This window comes from Stegodyphus dumicola, chromosome 10, assembly GCF_044657685.1.
Source record: "Stegodyphus dumicola isolate Sdum_Otavi_A_Nest chromosome 10, ASM4465768v1".
Lineage (NCBI taxonomy): Eukaryota > Metazoa > Arthropoda > Arachnida > Araneae > Eresidae > Stegodyphus > Stegodyphus dumicola.
Window position 1 is genome coordinate 112,136,304 of NC_140777.1, and position 17,620 is coordinate 112,153,923.

Sequence of the window (17,620 nt, forward strand, 5' to 3'; positions counted from 1 at the left end):
ATATTTGAATTTGAGCGGGTGCACTATTCTGATATCCATAGGCTGAATGATGGACATACAGTTTGAAGAAAAGAATAATACAGATACATTATCTTTCACTAAAACTTAATTCAAGTGTCAGCCAAACAGGTATCCATACATTCAGGGCAATTTTTGCGTCATTAGGTAAACCAACCAAATTCAAATGTTGCCGAGCCTCGAGTATGAGATGATTTTCAAACCAGTCATTCATTAATGCTTGTTTCATCCATGTTTATTTGCATGACATATAATGAGGAAAATCTTCACTCCTTTAAATGCTAGAGGTCGTGTATTTTTTCTAATTGTGAAAAAGTTTACACTTGTGGGTTTCTGCAGCATTTGCTCATGCTAAAATTGTTAGTCTCGCTTTGGAATCTTTGACACCAGTTAGAGTCTTTTCTGTAGAGGTTGTCAAGGTGTTTCATGGTACCAGTTTCCTCAGGTTTTCCTATTAATGAATTAAATTCATCTGCAAATAGTTCTGCAGCTTCAGTAACAGCTGAAGCTTTTTCACCTGAAATTTTTAATTGCATTTTACCATGCTGATTTTTAAATTTGGTTAACCAACCTGTCGAATAAGTGCATTCATTTTTTAAGTTCATATCTTCATGAAATATTTTGACTTCATTAGCACTGGACCCGTCAATGGAATGCCCTCTCTGAGATGCTGTCTGACCATCACTTTTAGCATAACGAATAATTTTTCAATTTAATTTGTTAAATTTTTCCTTTTTTCATTGCGAGTGGGATGTTGGAATCCCCCAAAATTTCAAAAAGTTCTTTTTTCTGTTTTGTTATATTATACACAGTTGATTTTCCCATGCCATACTCCTCAAGATTTTGAGATGAATATACGTTTATCCATTTTTTGCAGCAATGCCACTTTTTGTTTAATGAACATTGAAACATGCTGTCGCTTTGTAGATCCTGTTGCAGCTCCAGAATTATTTTGGCATAATTGAAAGTTCAAACTTTTATTTTCATAAAAATGCTGTAATAATAACAACCTGCAAAAAATAATGAGATGGATCAATTCAGAAAAAATCAAAGAACAGTGCAATCTGTGAAATTCCTTGGAATCAATAAAGTATAATTTTAGCCTAGCTTAATACGTCCACTATATATTATTGGCTATGTATCATGAGATTGGCAACGGAAGACAAGTTCTGCTGAATTTCGTTTTGCTTCTATCACACATTCAGACAATTAAGCTTGAATTGTATTATTTAGTTATTTATTATACTTACATCTATTTCTTGCACATGCTTAAGGCTTATGTGAGTACTCAATAAACAAAATTACACATATACTTAAGGCTTATCGAGGGCCAGCGCTAGATATTTTACTGCCTGATGCAGTTTCTGTGGATCCTAAATTCTGCTACCAAGTGTCTCCCTAATTTATAAATTTTGGGTCCCAGTGCTTTCTCTAAATTCTAAAAATTTTGTCATCCCCTTAATTTTCTTGCTTTGTGCTTCTCTAAATTCCAAAAATTTTGTCTTCTCTAAATTTGGCAATACGAGCTCCGGTGCTGCTTCTGGGTTTATGTGAAAACAAATCAGTTATTCTTAATTCAAACAGCACTAAATGTAATCTTTTGGTTTATGAGTATCATGAGTATAATCTATTTTTAGCATATGGAAAGAAATTTTTGTTTAAATTTTTCCTCGTCAACATTTGTTAGAGCATTTAACTTTAATCATTGCCAAGCATGATGCTAACATAAAAGGTTATCAGACTCTTTATTATTCAATTACTAATATAAAAAAATTGTTTAAACATCGCTGCATGAGTCATTACTCAAGTTTTTATATGCTGATAAATATCCAGTGATGGAAGCAAAATATATAATATTAGTAGTGTAAAATCAACGATGCCAAACAGATATGCAGCTATGGAGCGAAATTATTGATCACACAAATTCATGCTAAAATAATTGTTTCTTCGCTGACAATGTATTTTATTTAATGCCAAAGTGAAATTAAGAATCAGAAATCTAATGTTTTATTGTGGGAGGGGAAAAAATCAAGTGTGCATGCGTAAAACGTATAAAAAAAGGGGGGATCCGGATTTTAGATCATTCCAGATATTGAGAATCTGGATCTTTGACTTTGTACTGTATATATATATTTCTTTTTGTATACATATTTATATTTATTATTTTCTTATATATATAGTTATTCTTTTTTTTTTATTATATATATTTTTTCTATTTTTAATGTAATTGACTTAAATAAACGTATTAAAATCATGAGGTGTCTAATTAGAAATATTCAGTATTTTTATGAAATTACGCTAGCTGGACTCATTAAAATCATTAAATACTTTTTTCTCTTTCATGATAACTCTTTTAGGCAGCTGATCGGGTAAGTGGTTAGTTTATAAAGTAATATAGTGAATATAAAATATGCATGACAGTCTCTAACATCCTATCGGGAATTCTAAAGATATGAGTTTTTTTTAATATTTGTGATTTTTCCATTGAATTAAAGTATACATGACATACGTGCAAAGAACATGCAGGAATTCTAAAAAAAAGCGGTTTTTTTAATATTTTATGATTTTTCTTTTGAATTGAAATTTACATGCATAAGTGCAAAAATCTTAATATTTAATAAATAAAGTTAATAATAAAGAGACAAAAAAATAAATTAATATTAAAAAGATTTTTTTTCTTTTTTTGGTTAGCTGTCTAACTAAGAAAACTGAATATTCATATGAAAAACTGAGAAAATACTGAAAGAAGTATAAAAATGTGTGCAGTACTTAATTGTGCATAGGAAATTCTAAACATATGTAAAAAAAATTGTGGTTTTGTTGTTTAACTGTATGTGGCATAAGTGCAAAGGTGCTTAATAGTTGTCAGATAAATATGGGTAAATTTTACTAAAATGTTGGTTGTTGCATGCTTTTTGTCTAAATGTGTGCATGAGCTAAATATGCTGTTGGCTAAATCTCCATGTTGTCTAAATGGCCTGTTAGCTAATAAATTTAATTTAAAATTAATTTTTTAATTAAATTTAGCTAACAGCCTGTTGACATTTATCCTGTTGGGTAAATGTCACAGACCTATTTTTGATATCTCAAAAAAGACAACATAGGTGGCAGGAATTACCAGAATTATAGCTTTGATTAGTAAAAACTTCTTTGATTTTTTTTGCCACTTTAATTCAACAGTTCAAAAATATAGATTTGAAATTTTACAGTAATCTGTAAAGCTTTGTGGCAACATCCTGACCAGAGTTTGATTAAGTCAAGACTAAATTTTTCTTTAAATGCTGCTCAGTGGTGGAAAGTTCGTAACTTATGAGGTTGAGATTCACACATCCAGCACTACATTTAAAAATAACGTAAAGTTTATTACTATTCTGCAATTTAAATTTGTTTTCAGAGCATTGAAAAAAATTATCCCTTCCAAGAAGGCCAACAAGGTACCTGGCCAACAAGGTACCGGGTTTGTAGGATAAATTTTCCAAGAGAGTTGCTGTTCTTTTGTAATTTTCTGCTTGATTAGAAATCAGCATATGATAGTTTATAACTCTAAAATTAAAGCATATGATAGTTTATAACTAAAATTTGCTAAAATTAAAGCTAGATATGGACTTTAATTTTTAATACTCAGATATTAAGTGTTTTAAGATAAAAACAAAAGTGTGATTGCATTGCCACTTTATAATGCTGAATTTTTTCCTTAGCTAAATTTTGAGCATTAAACACTAATTATAATTAATGCCTTGAAACATTAGTTATCTCATTGCATTTATTTAAAATTTTCTGACTTACTGATATACAGTGGAATGATTATCTGCCAACATTTATAACTTACAGGCAAATAAAAATGGATAATATATTCCTTCCAATATCATAAACTACATATATTTAATTTATAGCAAAGATCCATTTTTAGCATAATCTGCTATAGATTGTGAATAAAAATCCTGATTAGGATTGATACTGACCTCATTATAACTCCTCAGCTTGCTTGCAGTATTTGCTATAAAAATATAAAGTAAATCTGAAACATTCTTCAGCCCTCAGTATGATAAATAGCTTTTATTTTCCTAGAGGGCATTTATTTTCATGATTATTTAAAGTCCAAAATGATGCATTATTTTTCACCAAATGCACTACCCAGCAGCTGTATATCAAAATGTAATGTATTATCTACATGAAAAAAAAAAGTGTATCTTATTTCAAGCAATTGTATAGTTTAATCATTTTCTTTATAATGGCTCATAGCTAAGCCAAAGCAGAAAAACAGTTTTTAATCTGTTAATGTGAATTTTTTGTATCTTTTCTTGAGTGTTAGCCCAGAAATGCATCTTCTCTAATATGCTTTGGGCACTTGTTCCTTTCAGTTGTGTGCCAGGCAGTTGACATCAAAAATAATAAAATGTGTTCTTTGTTATCTTTTTAAAAATCTTGAATGCTCAAACATTGTCATTTAACTGAACTTGTGGTGAATTTATTTCTGTTTTATTTTATTCATCTGTGTTGTTTTTTATTCTGTATTGTTTCATTTGATGGTACAACACTGTATTCTTTAAAGCAGTATTTAATTTTTTACTTTTATTCTAAATATTTTGAAATCCTATTTTCGGTCTTAATAGGCAATTTAAACAAGTGTATTTATTATTTGGCTCAGAGTTTTATTATCGTGTAAAAATGTTTGCAGTAAAACGTAGTACACACACAAATAGCTTAATCGTGTATTCACTTTTGTAACCATGAAATATGTCTATATAAGTATTTATATATTTTTTACAGGAAAGAGAAGAGGACAAAGAAGTGGAGGATTTGCCTGTGGTTAGCACATTCATTTTAATTCTTATTTGTGCTTTCCTTTAATGCTTTAATACAAATAAAATTAACACAATGAAACATTTTTAGACTTTTTCATTTTTAAATATCACTAATTTATATACATAATTGAAATTAAATGTTTTATTATAATTACCTATAATGCAGAAATTATTTTTTAAATTTAATAAAGATTTTCATAAATCTGTAATTTGTTGCATATCATCATTACAATTTTAGAAATTTGTCAAATATTTACTGATGTTATATTAATATTTGAGCTCAAAGTTTATTGATTTTGTTTGTCTCAGATTCCTGGAGAAGTTAATAAGGAAGTAGGGTTACCAGGCTTGAAAACAATGGAAACCATAAAATCTGTAAGTCTTATCTTTAATCATTTTAAAATGACTTGCTATCACTGTTATTATTATTATTATTATTATTATTATTATTATTGTGTGTGTGTGTGCTTTATGATGAAAATTAGTGTATTTTTTCTATGAATGATCTGGAATACTAAAATGCAATTTTAATGCAATGTTAATTGAAATTTTAGTGTAAAGAGAATAAATTCATTTCTTTGCACAGCTTCCTTAATTTTTCATGTACCTTCAACTGAATTTATTATTTTGTTATTTAATTTATTTTTGTGTGGAATACTAATGCATGCATCACTCATAAACATTGAAGAAAACCAATGGAAATGATTTGTTGCATGCTTTTTTTAAAACTATAACAAGAAAAATTAAGGTAAATATCAATTATGTAAAATACTGATGTGGGTATAAATAATTGAATTAAAAGAATTGCTAATAAATAGAAAGATAAACCTCAGCAAACTAGAATATAATGGAAAAAAATGTATTAGACTAAGTGGAGGGGAAAATAAAAAATTAGACTCATTATGTCTGTTTTTTTTGGGGGGGATTAAATTATTTAAAAGAAAGTGAATTTTTAAGAGCAGAATGATTAGGAAAAGATATAATATATTGTTTAATAAAATTTAGATTAATTAAATTTTTAGAAGAAATTAATCATTTAAATTTTATACTATGATTATGCAAGTTGGCAGCGTCACAAGAGGTATTTGGAAATTGTGTATGAATAAAAAGAAATGAACTTTACATGGCTGAATGAAGTAAAAGTCATCTTAATATAACTACTGTATTTCTAAAATGCATTTCTGTACTATTTCATACACTGATTTTACCTTGCAGGTAGATACATTCTATCTTTTTAATTTCTTTTAATTGTGTCTGCATATTCAGCGGCATTTCTTATTTAAGAAAACAGTAAAATAAAATGGTTAATGTTGTTGGATTGTGTAGCTAAATGCCTTTGTTAAGTGGATCTTAAGTTGCATGGTTTTATTGTTATAACCAATCCATTTAGTCATACATCACAATTATTGTTATCATGTTTAGTAGTAATAATTGAAGTTATGATTGCATTCAGGCCTAAATAATACAGAATTGTAATTATGTTTTTTTTTTTTTTTTTTTTTTTTTTTTTTTTTTCAGGTTGACCAACTAATAGAAGCAATAGATATTTATAAGGAAGAAATTATGAAACTCAAAGAACATAAATTAGAATGCAAAAAAATTGGGAAAGAGGTCTGGTATTTAAAAACCTATTCTACAAAATTCAAATATATATATATATATATATATATGTCATATTTGTTTATACTAAATTTTTGTTATACTTCTGTTGTTGATGATATTTTGAATATTTTATTGCAGCTTCCTCCTCCAACTCCTCATCCGCTACTAATAGCATTTAATACATCTTCTCCTATAAAATATATCAATAAAGTCATAAATAGAATAAAATCTAGGTAAGTTTTAAAACCCTTATTATTATTAAGTATGTCTGTTATTGAATTCATGCTGAGTTCTTTTAAATGCCTTTTTTTTTAATATATCATGTTTAATGGTGAGGAAATTTACATTTTAGTCCATGACTATAGTATAATTTAATAACTGTTAGGCTTTATTCAACATCAAAAATATCAATTAACAATTAATCTTTATTACTTCTAAATAGCATATACTAGTATGTTGCATTCATTTCGAGGGAGACTCAATTTCTTTTCAATCAGTCTGTGAAACTTGAAAACATAAATTAGGAATTATTTCCTTATATATAACTTGTGATGTTTTCACTCTGTTTTGTAGAAATACTTTTATCTGTGTCTTTGCAATTTTTTTAAATCCTTATATTGTGAAAATTACATTCTATTAATTTTTTGTGTGATGTTATAATTTTTTTTCTAGTGAATTGGAAGGTACACTGCTGTACTTACCCTTTAATTATGTGCTAGATTTTTTGAGAATACTTTCTGAATTTGTGGATAGAGGTTGGGAAACTGAGCTATGTGAAAGATGTGCATCTTTTTTAGTTCGGTAAGTGAGCTTACATGGAACTGTACCTTAACAAAAAAAAAAAAAAAAGTGTTAAAATTTTTAGCATATATATCTGTAAGCATTATCTTTAGTTTTCATTGCAACTGTGTTTAGGAACAAATGTAAGTAACTAACTGAGTAATTATAATGTTATAAATTATTATGTGATATACCAGTATAAATTTTTAGATGTCGTCAAGGTTTTTTTTTTTTTTTTTTTTTTAACTCTCAACAGATGTGTTGATAGTCAGTCTTTTTTTTTTTTTTTTTTTTTTTTTCATAAATTTAATCAAAGTGTTCGTTATTTAGAAAGTTAGACATGCCTTTATTAAAAACTTTTTAGATATAAAATGTAGATGAAATAGAAACTGCAATCTGATAGGTCATTCATTTTTTTTTTTTTTTAATTTTCAAAAATTACAGTTATATTTAAATATATTATTAATTATATTATAATTTTTCCCTAAATGTTAATGATGTTTGATTTTTTTAAGAAACATATTTGATATTATAAGTGAATACTGATATCAACAAGACAGAAAAAGAATTAGCTCAGATGTGGGTCAACAGTAAGACATAAATTTTTCTTCCCCCCTGAAATCTTGCATTTGATAATCGCATCATAACTGTTAAGCTGTATTTTGGGAGTGAAATTGTAGAGGTAAAAAATAAATGAATATATAAATAATCATTGCTTTATGTTGCAGTTTTGAGATGGGTGGAAATTGTTTTTGAAAAATATCTGTAATTTTTCAAAATTTTAATGCATTAAAAAATGAATATTGCACCAGAATTCTGTCATGTTATTTCTCTTTTAAAGCAGTAACAATTGATAAGTATATTGGCAGCTTTAACATTTCTTGAGGTTAATAATCATACTTAAGTGTGTGTATGGGTGCTCAATTTTGAAGGATATCTACATTTTAAAACAGAGATGCTTGCTAATTAATAACTGATATTAGAAATGGATTTTATAATGCTTTTCCTAAATGCCTGATGTATTTTATAAAATAATTAGTAATCCCCTGATTCTCTAACAAATAAAATAAGCAAATGCGGGAACTCACTACAGTATGAATTGCATGGGAATGAGAATGGGAGAATTAAAAAGTTGATAATAATACAGAAATCATGGGGTGACTTTATTGAAAATAGCAACAATTTTGTTTCCCCCCATTTTTCTGACTTTATAAAACTTATTTTCGCAAAATTCTGAATTAAAAACATTTACTGGTTTTTTAGGTTAGGATTTGAAAGATTAGAATAATGATAATAATAGCGCTAAGATTAGAGTTTTGAGAATTCAAATCTTTTTGAAGATTCATGGCTCTGAGGATTGAATATTTCATTCTTAGAAAAATTAAAATGTAGTCGATAATACATTTCACATATGTTCTTATTTATATGCGGGTACAATAATTATGCAAAATTCTTATTAATTAACATTTTCTCAAATGTTCTTTTCATAAAAATATATATCATTACTTTTAAAATTATGTAAAGAAGAAAATCTAGTTATGGCTGTCAAAATTTTCTGAATCTTATCTGTGGCTGCTACTATCTTGAAGTTTGCCTATGGTGTATTATATTGTTTATATACTAAATAATCCATCAAGATAATTATTATATATATAAACTGCGTAATTACCTTTAATACCCATGCATAGCTGAGCTGTTTCAGTTTAAGCCCATGTCCTGTGTACTAGTCACTAGTATACCTGAAAGCAAATAGAGAAAATTGTATTACCAACTTTCATGGCATAGAAAGAAAACTATCCCAATTTTTCTTTCTATGCCATGATAGAATATGATACTTAATTAGGTAACTTACCTTTTATTCTAATCAGAACAATATTCTCATCAAATATTCAACTATATTAAATAAACATCTTAAGTAAATATAGTAATACTTGTTTTAGCTATGTTAAATGTTAATCCTTTGGCTGCTGATTTTTAAAATTTTTTTTTTTCAAAATCGGATCAAAAATTGCTTATTTTTATTACATACTAGCAGCTTCGCTGCCAGCCTTCCTCTGGCTTTTAAATGTACCGGAAAAATGGCTGAAGGGAACACCATATGTTAAATTTAAAAACTGCGTAGAATTTTACTCTGCAGAGTAACTTCATAAAAAAAAGTTATTACATATAACAAAATTACAATGAAATAAGCACTATCCCTTAATACAAATATTAATTATCCTAATAAATAAATTAACCAACTTCCCTTTGCAAAATATTAAGAACTTAAATGGTATAAAGGAGGTTAAAAACTTTGTTTCCTAAAAAAATCACTCAAAACTTTTCAGTATCTTAAAAACAGTGAAATGAGCAATAAATAACATAAAAGAATACAAAAAACAAGAAATTCTGAAAAGCAAAGTATAATTAATGGTATTTTATCTTATATTTTCAAGAGAAAAAAATTTCAATGAAATAAGCTATATCCCTTAATACAAATATTAATTATCCTAATAAAAAAATTAACCAACTTTCCATTGAAGGAAAAAAATAACATGAAAGCAACTCAAAAAACATAAAATTCTGCGAAGAATTTTACTCTGCAGAACAACTTAATAAAATAAAATAAAATAAAATAAATAAAAATTTATTATGTATATATTTATAAATGACAATGAAATATGCCAGTCTCTTAAAAAGTGACATAAGAAATACGATGAAAAATTTTTGCCAAACCCATATATCTAAAAGAATGAAACTATTCAAAATGATGCGATTTCATAAAAAATTCATCAACAACAATATGACAGGAAAATTGTATATATATAAAAATAACAATGAAATATGCCAGTCTCTTAAAAAACAGTGACATAAGAAATACGATGAAAAATTGTTGCCAAACCCATATTTCTAAAAGAATGAAACTATTCAAAATGATGCGATTTCATCAGAAATCTATCAACAACAATAAGACAGGAAAATTGTTGCCAAAATCACATTTGTAAAGATTCGAGAAGTGTACTTAGAAGCTTCATTTAAAAATTTTTTTTTAAATGCAAAATATTATCATTTTTCCAAAATTCTTTTTGTAAAAGCAGTCGCTAGGATGAAAGTTTAACGTCTCCTAAAATCAAAGAAAAATAAACTGTACGTTTTTAAACATAAACTTTTTTAGAAAAAATCCCGTTGAAAAGGTGTTAAGCTCACTTTGTTAAATAAATTCGTATTTAATTGATTTATTGAAACACAAAATTTATTTTAAGTTTGTAAAATAGCTAAGTGCTACGTTTCATGATGATGTGAAAATGGAGTGCGTAGAGTAAAATCTCACTTTCCTATAGCCCATTATAATTGTAGAGGTAAAAAATAAATGAATATATAAATAATCATTGCTTTATGTTGCAGTTTTGAGATGGGTGGAAATTGTTTTTGAAAAATATTGGTAATTTTTCAAAATTTTAATGCATGAAAAATGAATATTGTACCAGAATTCTGTCATTTTATTTCCCTTTTAAAGCAGTAACAATTGATAAGTATATTGGCAGCTTTAACCTTTCTTGAGGTTAATAATCATACTTAAGTGTGTGTATGCGTGCTCAATTTTGAAGGATATCTACATTTTAAAACAGAGATGCTTGCTAATTAATAACTGATATTAGAAATGGACTTAATAATGCTTTTCCTAAATGCCTGATATATTTTATAAAATAATTAGTAATCCCCTGATTCTCTAACAAATAAAATAAGCAAATGCGGGAACTCACTACAGTATGAATTGCATGGGAATGAGAATGGGAGAATTAAAAAGTTGATAATAATACAGCTTTAAATCATGGGGTGACTTTATTGAAAATAGCAACAATTTTGTTTCCCCCCATTTTTCTGACTTTATAAAACTTATTTTCGCAAAATTCTGAATTAAAAACATTTACTGGTTTTTTAGGTTAGGATTTGAAAGATTAGAATAATAATAATAATAGCACTAAGATTAGAGTTTTGAAAATTCAAATCTTCAAAATGATGCGATTTCGTTACAAAACATAAAATAAAAAAATGTCTAATTCGAATTTCGAAAACATCGCTTCAAGGTGCACTGGCTCTTTTCTAGATGCACGTATGTACCAAATTTAGTAGCCGTGGGTTTATTAGTTTACGTGCAGCACGAACGAAAGACACACACACACAAAGACAGACTCTTTATTTTATTATATGCAGAGATTTCAAATCTACATGTATTTGAGAGTTAAAATATGTAGTCTATTTTTCTAACCAAAAATTTTTAATGTACATTTTGTGCATAAGCTTTCATAAAATTCAATATTAACGAGTTATCACATAAAGACAAAATTGGCTAAATCATGATTTAAATAATAGAATGGAAAGTAAAGTATGTATATTAATAAAAACATTCAATATTTACACAAATTACGCTAAAGATTAATTTTAGTGTGGTAAATTTTAAAACAAGGTTCCAGACAAGGTCCTACCTTACATTCTTTGTGAATTCTTTTGCCAGTTTCAGCTGTTTTGGGGTAATAAACAGCACACTGCCCTTGATGCTCTTTATTATGGGATTAAATATATGTGGCTTGCAAAATAATGAGCTGTCAGACTCAAAGGAGTTAGAATAGAACTTTGTCTTCCAGGTGTACCACATGTATCTCCATCTGAATACTTTTGGATGCTTTGCTCAAGTATTTCCATGCAAAATTCCAGAAGCTTTAACTTTTTCAGGGATTTGTCTTTTTTTTTTTTTTTTTTTTTTTTTTTTTTTTTTTTTTTGTGCATAAGCATTCCATAGGAATTGTGGAAATCTGAACATTTTGGATGGTTATTGAATTGTTTTTCAGTGTCATAACTATCTGGAGATGAGTCTGAGAAATAGTAATCTGTTTTGCTATTGCTATCTTCAGAATTACTGAAATGCTTTCACTATCAGAAGTATCACCAAGAAGGTATGTTCTATCACTCACTGAGCATTTCCTGTAAGCTATGTTCTGAATATAAAAGTGAAAACAATAACAGTGGGAGCAATTGCAAAATCGGTTTGTGAATTGAATGCAAATCTGAAAATTTAAGCATATACATATATTTTGGTTCAGAAGTCAAACAACAAAAATCAGCGTTAATTTACAAAATTTTCACAGGACTAGTTTCGATGGTTTAACCGAACCATCATCTTCAGCTGCAAAACCGCAAATGAACAAGATAGGAAATAATGTTTAGATAAGATAAGAAACATATTGGACTGGACAAGAATAAGCAGGTGGCGCCATCTGTTGGCGAAACCAGAACTAAAACATAATTTCTCTAAAAGCCGAAGGCAAATTTGGATTGGAATTAGGATCGTTAACTAGAACAGAAAGATTTTTATGAATGTGAAATGCCTCTAGAAAATCCAGTTCTCCAATGGAAGATGTTTTTTGAATAATTTTGGCAGCAGAAAAATTGAAAGTGTGATTTTCGGACCAACAATGTTGAGCAACAGAAGACTTTTGTGTTTCCTTTTTTCTAACATATGCTTCATGTTCTTTGACGCGAAATTTTAAGGCTCTCTTAGTTTGGCCAATGTAAATTAAACCGCACTGGCAAGGAATCCTATAAATACCCCAGGAATTCATATCCGGAATGGGGTCCTTGAGTATAGAAGTTGGAATTTTATTGATGGGAGAGTAAACAACCCGAAAGTTAAATTTCTGCAAAATATGTGCAACTTTATAGCTAATTGATGGAAAGAAGGGAATGACAACAGAATTTTTATAATCTCCTAAAATAAGAGTGTGGCTTTTAGTGTGTTGAGATGAGAATTTTTTAACTGCTTGATTAATAATGTTGGGTGAAAAGCCCCTCTCAATAGCTATTGCTTTTAAATAATTTAGTTCTTCATCAAGGGCTAGTTTGGAGGAGCAAACTTGAAGAGCACGGAAAACATAGGAATAAAATGAAGCTAACTTTTGTTTAGTCGGATGACATGATTTAAAGTGTGGTGGAAGGCAAACCGATGAACGTTTACGGTAAACTGTAGTACTGAAGTTGGATGTGTTACGTGTGACCAGAATGTCGAGAAACGGAAGAGAATTGCAAGTCTCAAGTTCAAAAGTGAACTGAATAGCAGGATCAATAGAATTCATTGTTGAAAGAACTCTATTTAAATCATCTTTATTACCTTCAAACAGAGTAAAAGTATCGTCTACGTAGCGGAACCATGCCGGGAAGTTTAAAGTTTCAAACAATTTTGATTCAAAATAATGCATGTAGATATCAGCCAGGATGGGACTGAGGAGGCTTCCCATGGCTAATCTCTCAGTTTGCTTGTAATATTTATTTTGGAAAACAAAATGTGTTTGTTTCAAACAGAGTTGAGTGAGAGAAATTAGCTCATCAATTTCGATGCAAGAGAAATGAAATTCGCGAAGTCTGGTTTCTAGACATCTTAATGCACCCTCCACTGGGACATTGGTGAATAATGATTTTACATCAAAAGAAACCATGAGTAAATTACAAGGAGAAATGTTTTTAACCTTTTTTACAAACTCTATTGAATTTTTTATGGTGTAAATGTTATTGTCTAATAGAGTGGAAAATCTAGAAACTAAATATTTAGCTAATGGATACGAGGCAGTACCTAAATTTGATACAATAGGACGGAAAGGAATACCACTTTTATGAATTTTGGGAAGAGCATATAATCTGGCACAATTCGCTACAGATGGGATAAGCGAATGTTTTAAGTTGCTTGAAATGATTTGCGAAGATTTGATCGCAGTTTTTATTTTGGATAAGTCCGAAGGTGAAGGATCTTTAGGGATCGGATTATATGGTCCTTCGTTTAAGAGTTTAGTGACACCATCGATGTAAGTGTTCTTATCCATGACGACTATCTGACCACCTTTGTCGGCCTTTGAAATGACAATATCCGGGTTAGAATGAATCTCGCGCATTGTAGCTCTTTCTCTCGCAGTTAGATTTGGTTTCAAAGGTTTATTATTGAATTTCACATTATGAGCGATAAGATGCCTAATCATTTCTTTCTGTGATTCTGAAACTTTACTGAACTTGAAAGCTTTTTCGATAGGAGCCAAAATCTTTGGAATCGAGGGTTTACAGGTTTGTGAGAAGTTAAAATTATATTTTAGAATTCTCTCTTGTTCTTCTGAAAGACTAACATTAGAAATATTAACTATTGGCTTGATGTTTACCATGGGAAGATTTTTTGAACTACTTGAACTGGAAGACTGTAAAAGAAGTTTTTCGAATTTAACTGCAAGGGTGTTTTTATGACGGTTAACTGCATTCTCCATTCTAGACCAAGACTTTTGTTCAAGGGCAGTGAATTCTGGATATGTTTTAGCGAGTTCCAGATGAAGCTTATATAGTTCATGTTCAATTTTGGACAATTGTTGACGTGTATCCCTTATCACGGACCGAAGTAAGGCAAGTTTGCAATTTAACAGAATTCTTGAAACGCGACTCGAAGGTTTTTGATTAGATTTGATTTGAATAAAATTGGGGATCAATTTTTTACATTTACATTTAAGTAAAAAGTCAAGATGATTCAGGAATTTTTGCCGTTTCAGGCGTAATTTAGTGAAACGATTAACGGATGAAGGCATGATAAACAATGCAGAAAATCAAACTAAATTAACTGAGCAATAATAAAGTACACACAAAATAGCAGAAAAATCCCTCACTGAAATGAATAGAAAACAAAATGTTTGTAAGCAAAATGCATGAAATCAGACAAGCAAAGCACAATATCCAAATGTACAAAACATAAACATAACTTGAAAATTGCAAAAATGTACTCACCGAAACTCCTACAATCACAAAATGACGGCCACACCACGTGCAAAAAAGAAAGCAAAATGTAAGCCTGTTTGGGGCTTCTATAATTAAGACACAATAACATGCCGAATAAATACTAATTCAGAAGTCAAACAACAAAAATCAGCGTTAATTTACAAAATTTTCACAGGACTAGTTTCGATGGTTTTACCGAACCATCATCTTCAGCTGCAAAACCGCTAATGAACAAGATAGGAAATAATGTTTAGATAAGATAAGAAAGCCTGGACAAGAATAAGCAAGTGGCGCCATCTGTTGGCGAAACCAGAACTAAAACATAATTTCTCTAAAAGCCGAAGGCAAATTTGGATTGGAATTAGGATCGTTAACTAGAACAGAAAGATTTTTATGAATGTGAAATGCCTCTAGAAAATCCAGTTCTCCAATGGAAGATGTTTTTTTGAATAATTTTGGCAGCAGAAAAATTGAAAGTGTGATTTTCGGACCAACAATGTTGAGCAACAGAAGACTTTTTTGTTTCCTTTTTTCTAACATATGCCTCATGTTCTTTGACGCGGAATTTTAAGGCTCTCTTAGTTTGGCCAATGTAAATTAAACCGCACTGGCAAGGAATCCTATAAATACCCCAGGAATTCATATCCGGAATGGGGTCCTTGAGTATAGAAGTTGGAATTTTATTGATGGGAGAGTAAACAACCTGAAAGTTAAATTTCTGCAAAATATGTGCAACTTTATAGTTAATTGATGGAAAGAAGGGAATGACAACAGAATTTTTATAATCTCCTAAAATAAGAGTGTGGCTTTTAGTGTGTTGAGATGAAGGCTTTTAGTGTTGAGATGAAGGCTTTTAGATGTTGGCTTTTAGTGTGTTGAGATATCCCATTCCGGATATGAATTCCTGGGGTATTTATAGGATTCCTTGCCAGTGCGGTTTAATTTACATTGGCCAAACTAAGAGAGCCTTAAAATTTCGCGTCAAAGAACATGAGGCATATGTTAGAAAAAAGGAAACAAAAAAGTCTTCTGTTGCTCAATATTGTTGGTCCAAAAATCACACTTTCAATTTTTCTGCTGCCAAAATTATTCAAAAAACATCTTCCATTGGAGAACTGGATTTTCTAGAGGCATTTCACATTCATAAAAATCTTTCTGTTCTAGTTAACGATCCTAATTCCAATCCAAATTTGCCTTCGGCTTTTAGAGAAATTATGTTTTAGTTCTGGTTTCGCCAAAAGATGGCGCCACTTGCTTATTCTTGTCCAGGCTTTCTTATCTTATCTAAACATTATTTCCTATCTTGTTCATTTGCGGTTTTGCAGCTGAAGATGATGGTTCGGTAAAACCATCGAAACTAGTCCTGTGAAAATTTTGTAAATTAACGCTGATTTTTGTTGTTTGACTTCTGAATTAGTATTTATTCGGCGTGTTATTGTGTCTTAATTATAGAACCCCAAACAGGCTTACATTTTGCTTTCTCTTTTGCACGTGGTGTGGCCGTCATTTTGTGATTGTAGGAGTTTCGGTGAGTACATTTTTGCAATTTTCAAGTTATGTTTATGTTTTGTACATTTGGATATTGTGCTTTGCTTGTCTGATTTCATGCATTTTGCTTACAAACATTTTGTTTTCTATTCATTTCAGTGAGGGATTTTTCTGCTATTTTGTGTGTACTTTATTATTGCTCAGTTAATTTAGTTTGATTTTCTGCATTGTTTATCATGCCTTCATCCGTTAATCGTTTCACTAAATTACGCCTGAAACGGCAAAAATTCCTGAATCATCTTGACTTTTTACTTAAATGTAAATGTAAAAAATTGATCCCCAATTTTATTCAAATCAAATCTAATCAAAAACCTTCGAGTCGCGTTTCAAGAATTCTGTTAAATTGCAAACTTGCCTTACTTCGGTCCGTGATAAGGGATACACGTCAACAATTGTCCAAAATTGAACATGAACTCTATAAGCTTCATCTGGAACTCGCTAAAACATATCCAAAATTCACTGCCCTTGAACAAAAGTCTTGGTCTAGAACGGAGAATGCAGTTAACCGTCATAAAAACACCCTTGCAGTTAAATTCGAAAAACTTCTTTTACAGTCTTCCAGTTCAAGTAGTTCAAAAAATCTTCCCATGGTAAACATCAAGCCAATAGTTAATATTTCTAATGTTAGTCTTTCAGAAGAACAAGAGAGAATTCTAAAATATAATTTTAACTTCTCACAAACCTGTAAACCCTCGATTCCAAAGATTTTGGCTCCTATCGAAAAAGCTTTCAAGTTCAGTAAAGTTTCAGATTCACAGAAAGAAATGATTAGGCATCTTATCGCTCATAATCTGAAATTCAATAATAAACCTTTGAAACCAAATCTAACTGCGAGAGAAAGAGCTACAATGCGCGAGATTCATTCTAACCCGGATATTGTCATTTCAAAGGCCGACAAAGGTGGCCAGATAGTCGTCATGGATAAGAACACTTACATCGATGGTGTCACTAAACTCTTAAACGAAGGACCATATAATCCGATCCCTAAAGATCCTTCACCTTCGGACTTATCCAAAATAAAAACTGCGATCAAATCTTCGCAAATCATTTCAAGCAACTTAAAACATTCGCTTATCCCATCTGTTGCG

The 17,620-nt window shown here is 29.7% G+C and overlaps 1 protein-coding gene across 2 annotated transcripts in view; it reads left to right on the plus strand.

Moving 5' to 3' along the window:
- LOC118204163 (WD repeat-containing protein 3) overlaps positions 1–17,620 on the plus strand; it is a 195,433-nt gene that overhangs the window by 162,840 nt on the left and 14,973 nt on the right. For both annotated transcript variants that reach the window (XM_085825385.1, XM_085825386.1), the window contains 5 exons: positions 4,789–4,827; positions 5,133–5,198; positions 6,342–6,434; positions 6,564–6,658; positions 7,098–7,226. In XM_085825385.1, the coding sequence (XP_085681511.1) occupies positions 4,789–4,827; positions 5,133–5,198; positions 6,342–6,434; positions 6,564–6,658; positions 7,098–7,226 (422 nt within the window). The remainder of the gene's footprint in view (positions 1–4,788; positions 4,828–5,132; positions 5,199–6,341; positions 6,435–6,563; positions 6,659–7,097; positions 7,227–17,620) is intronic.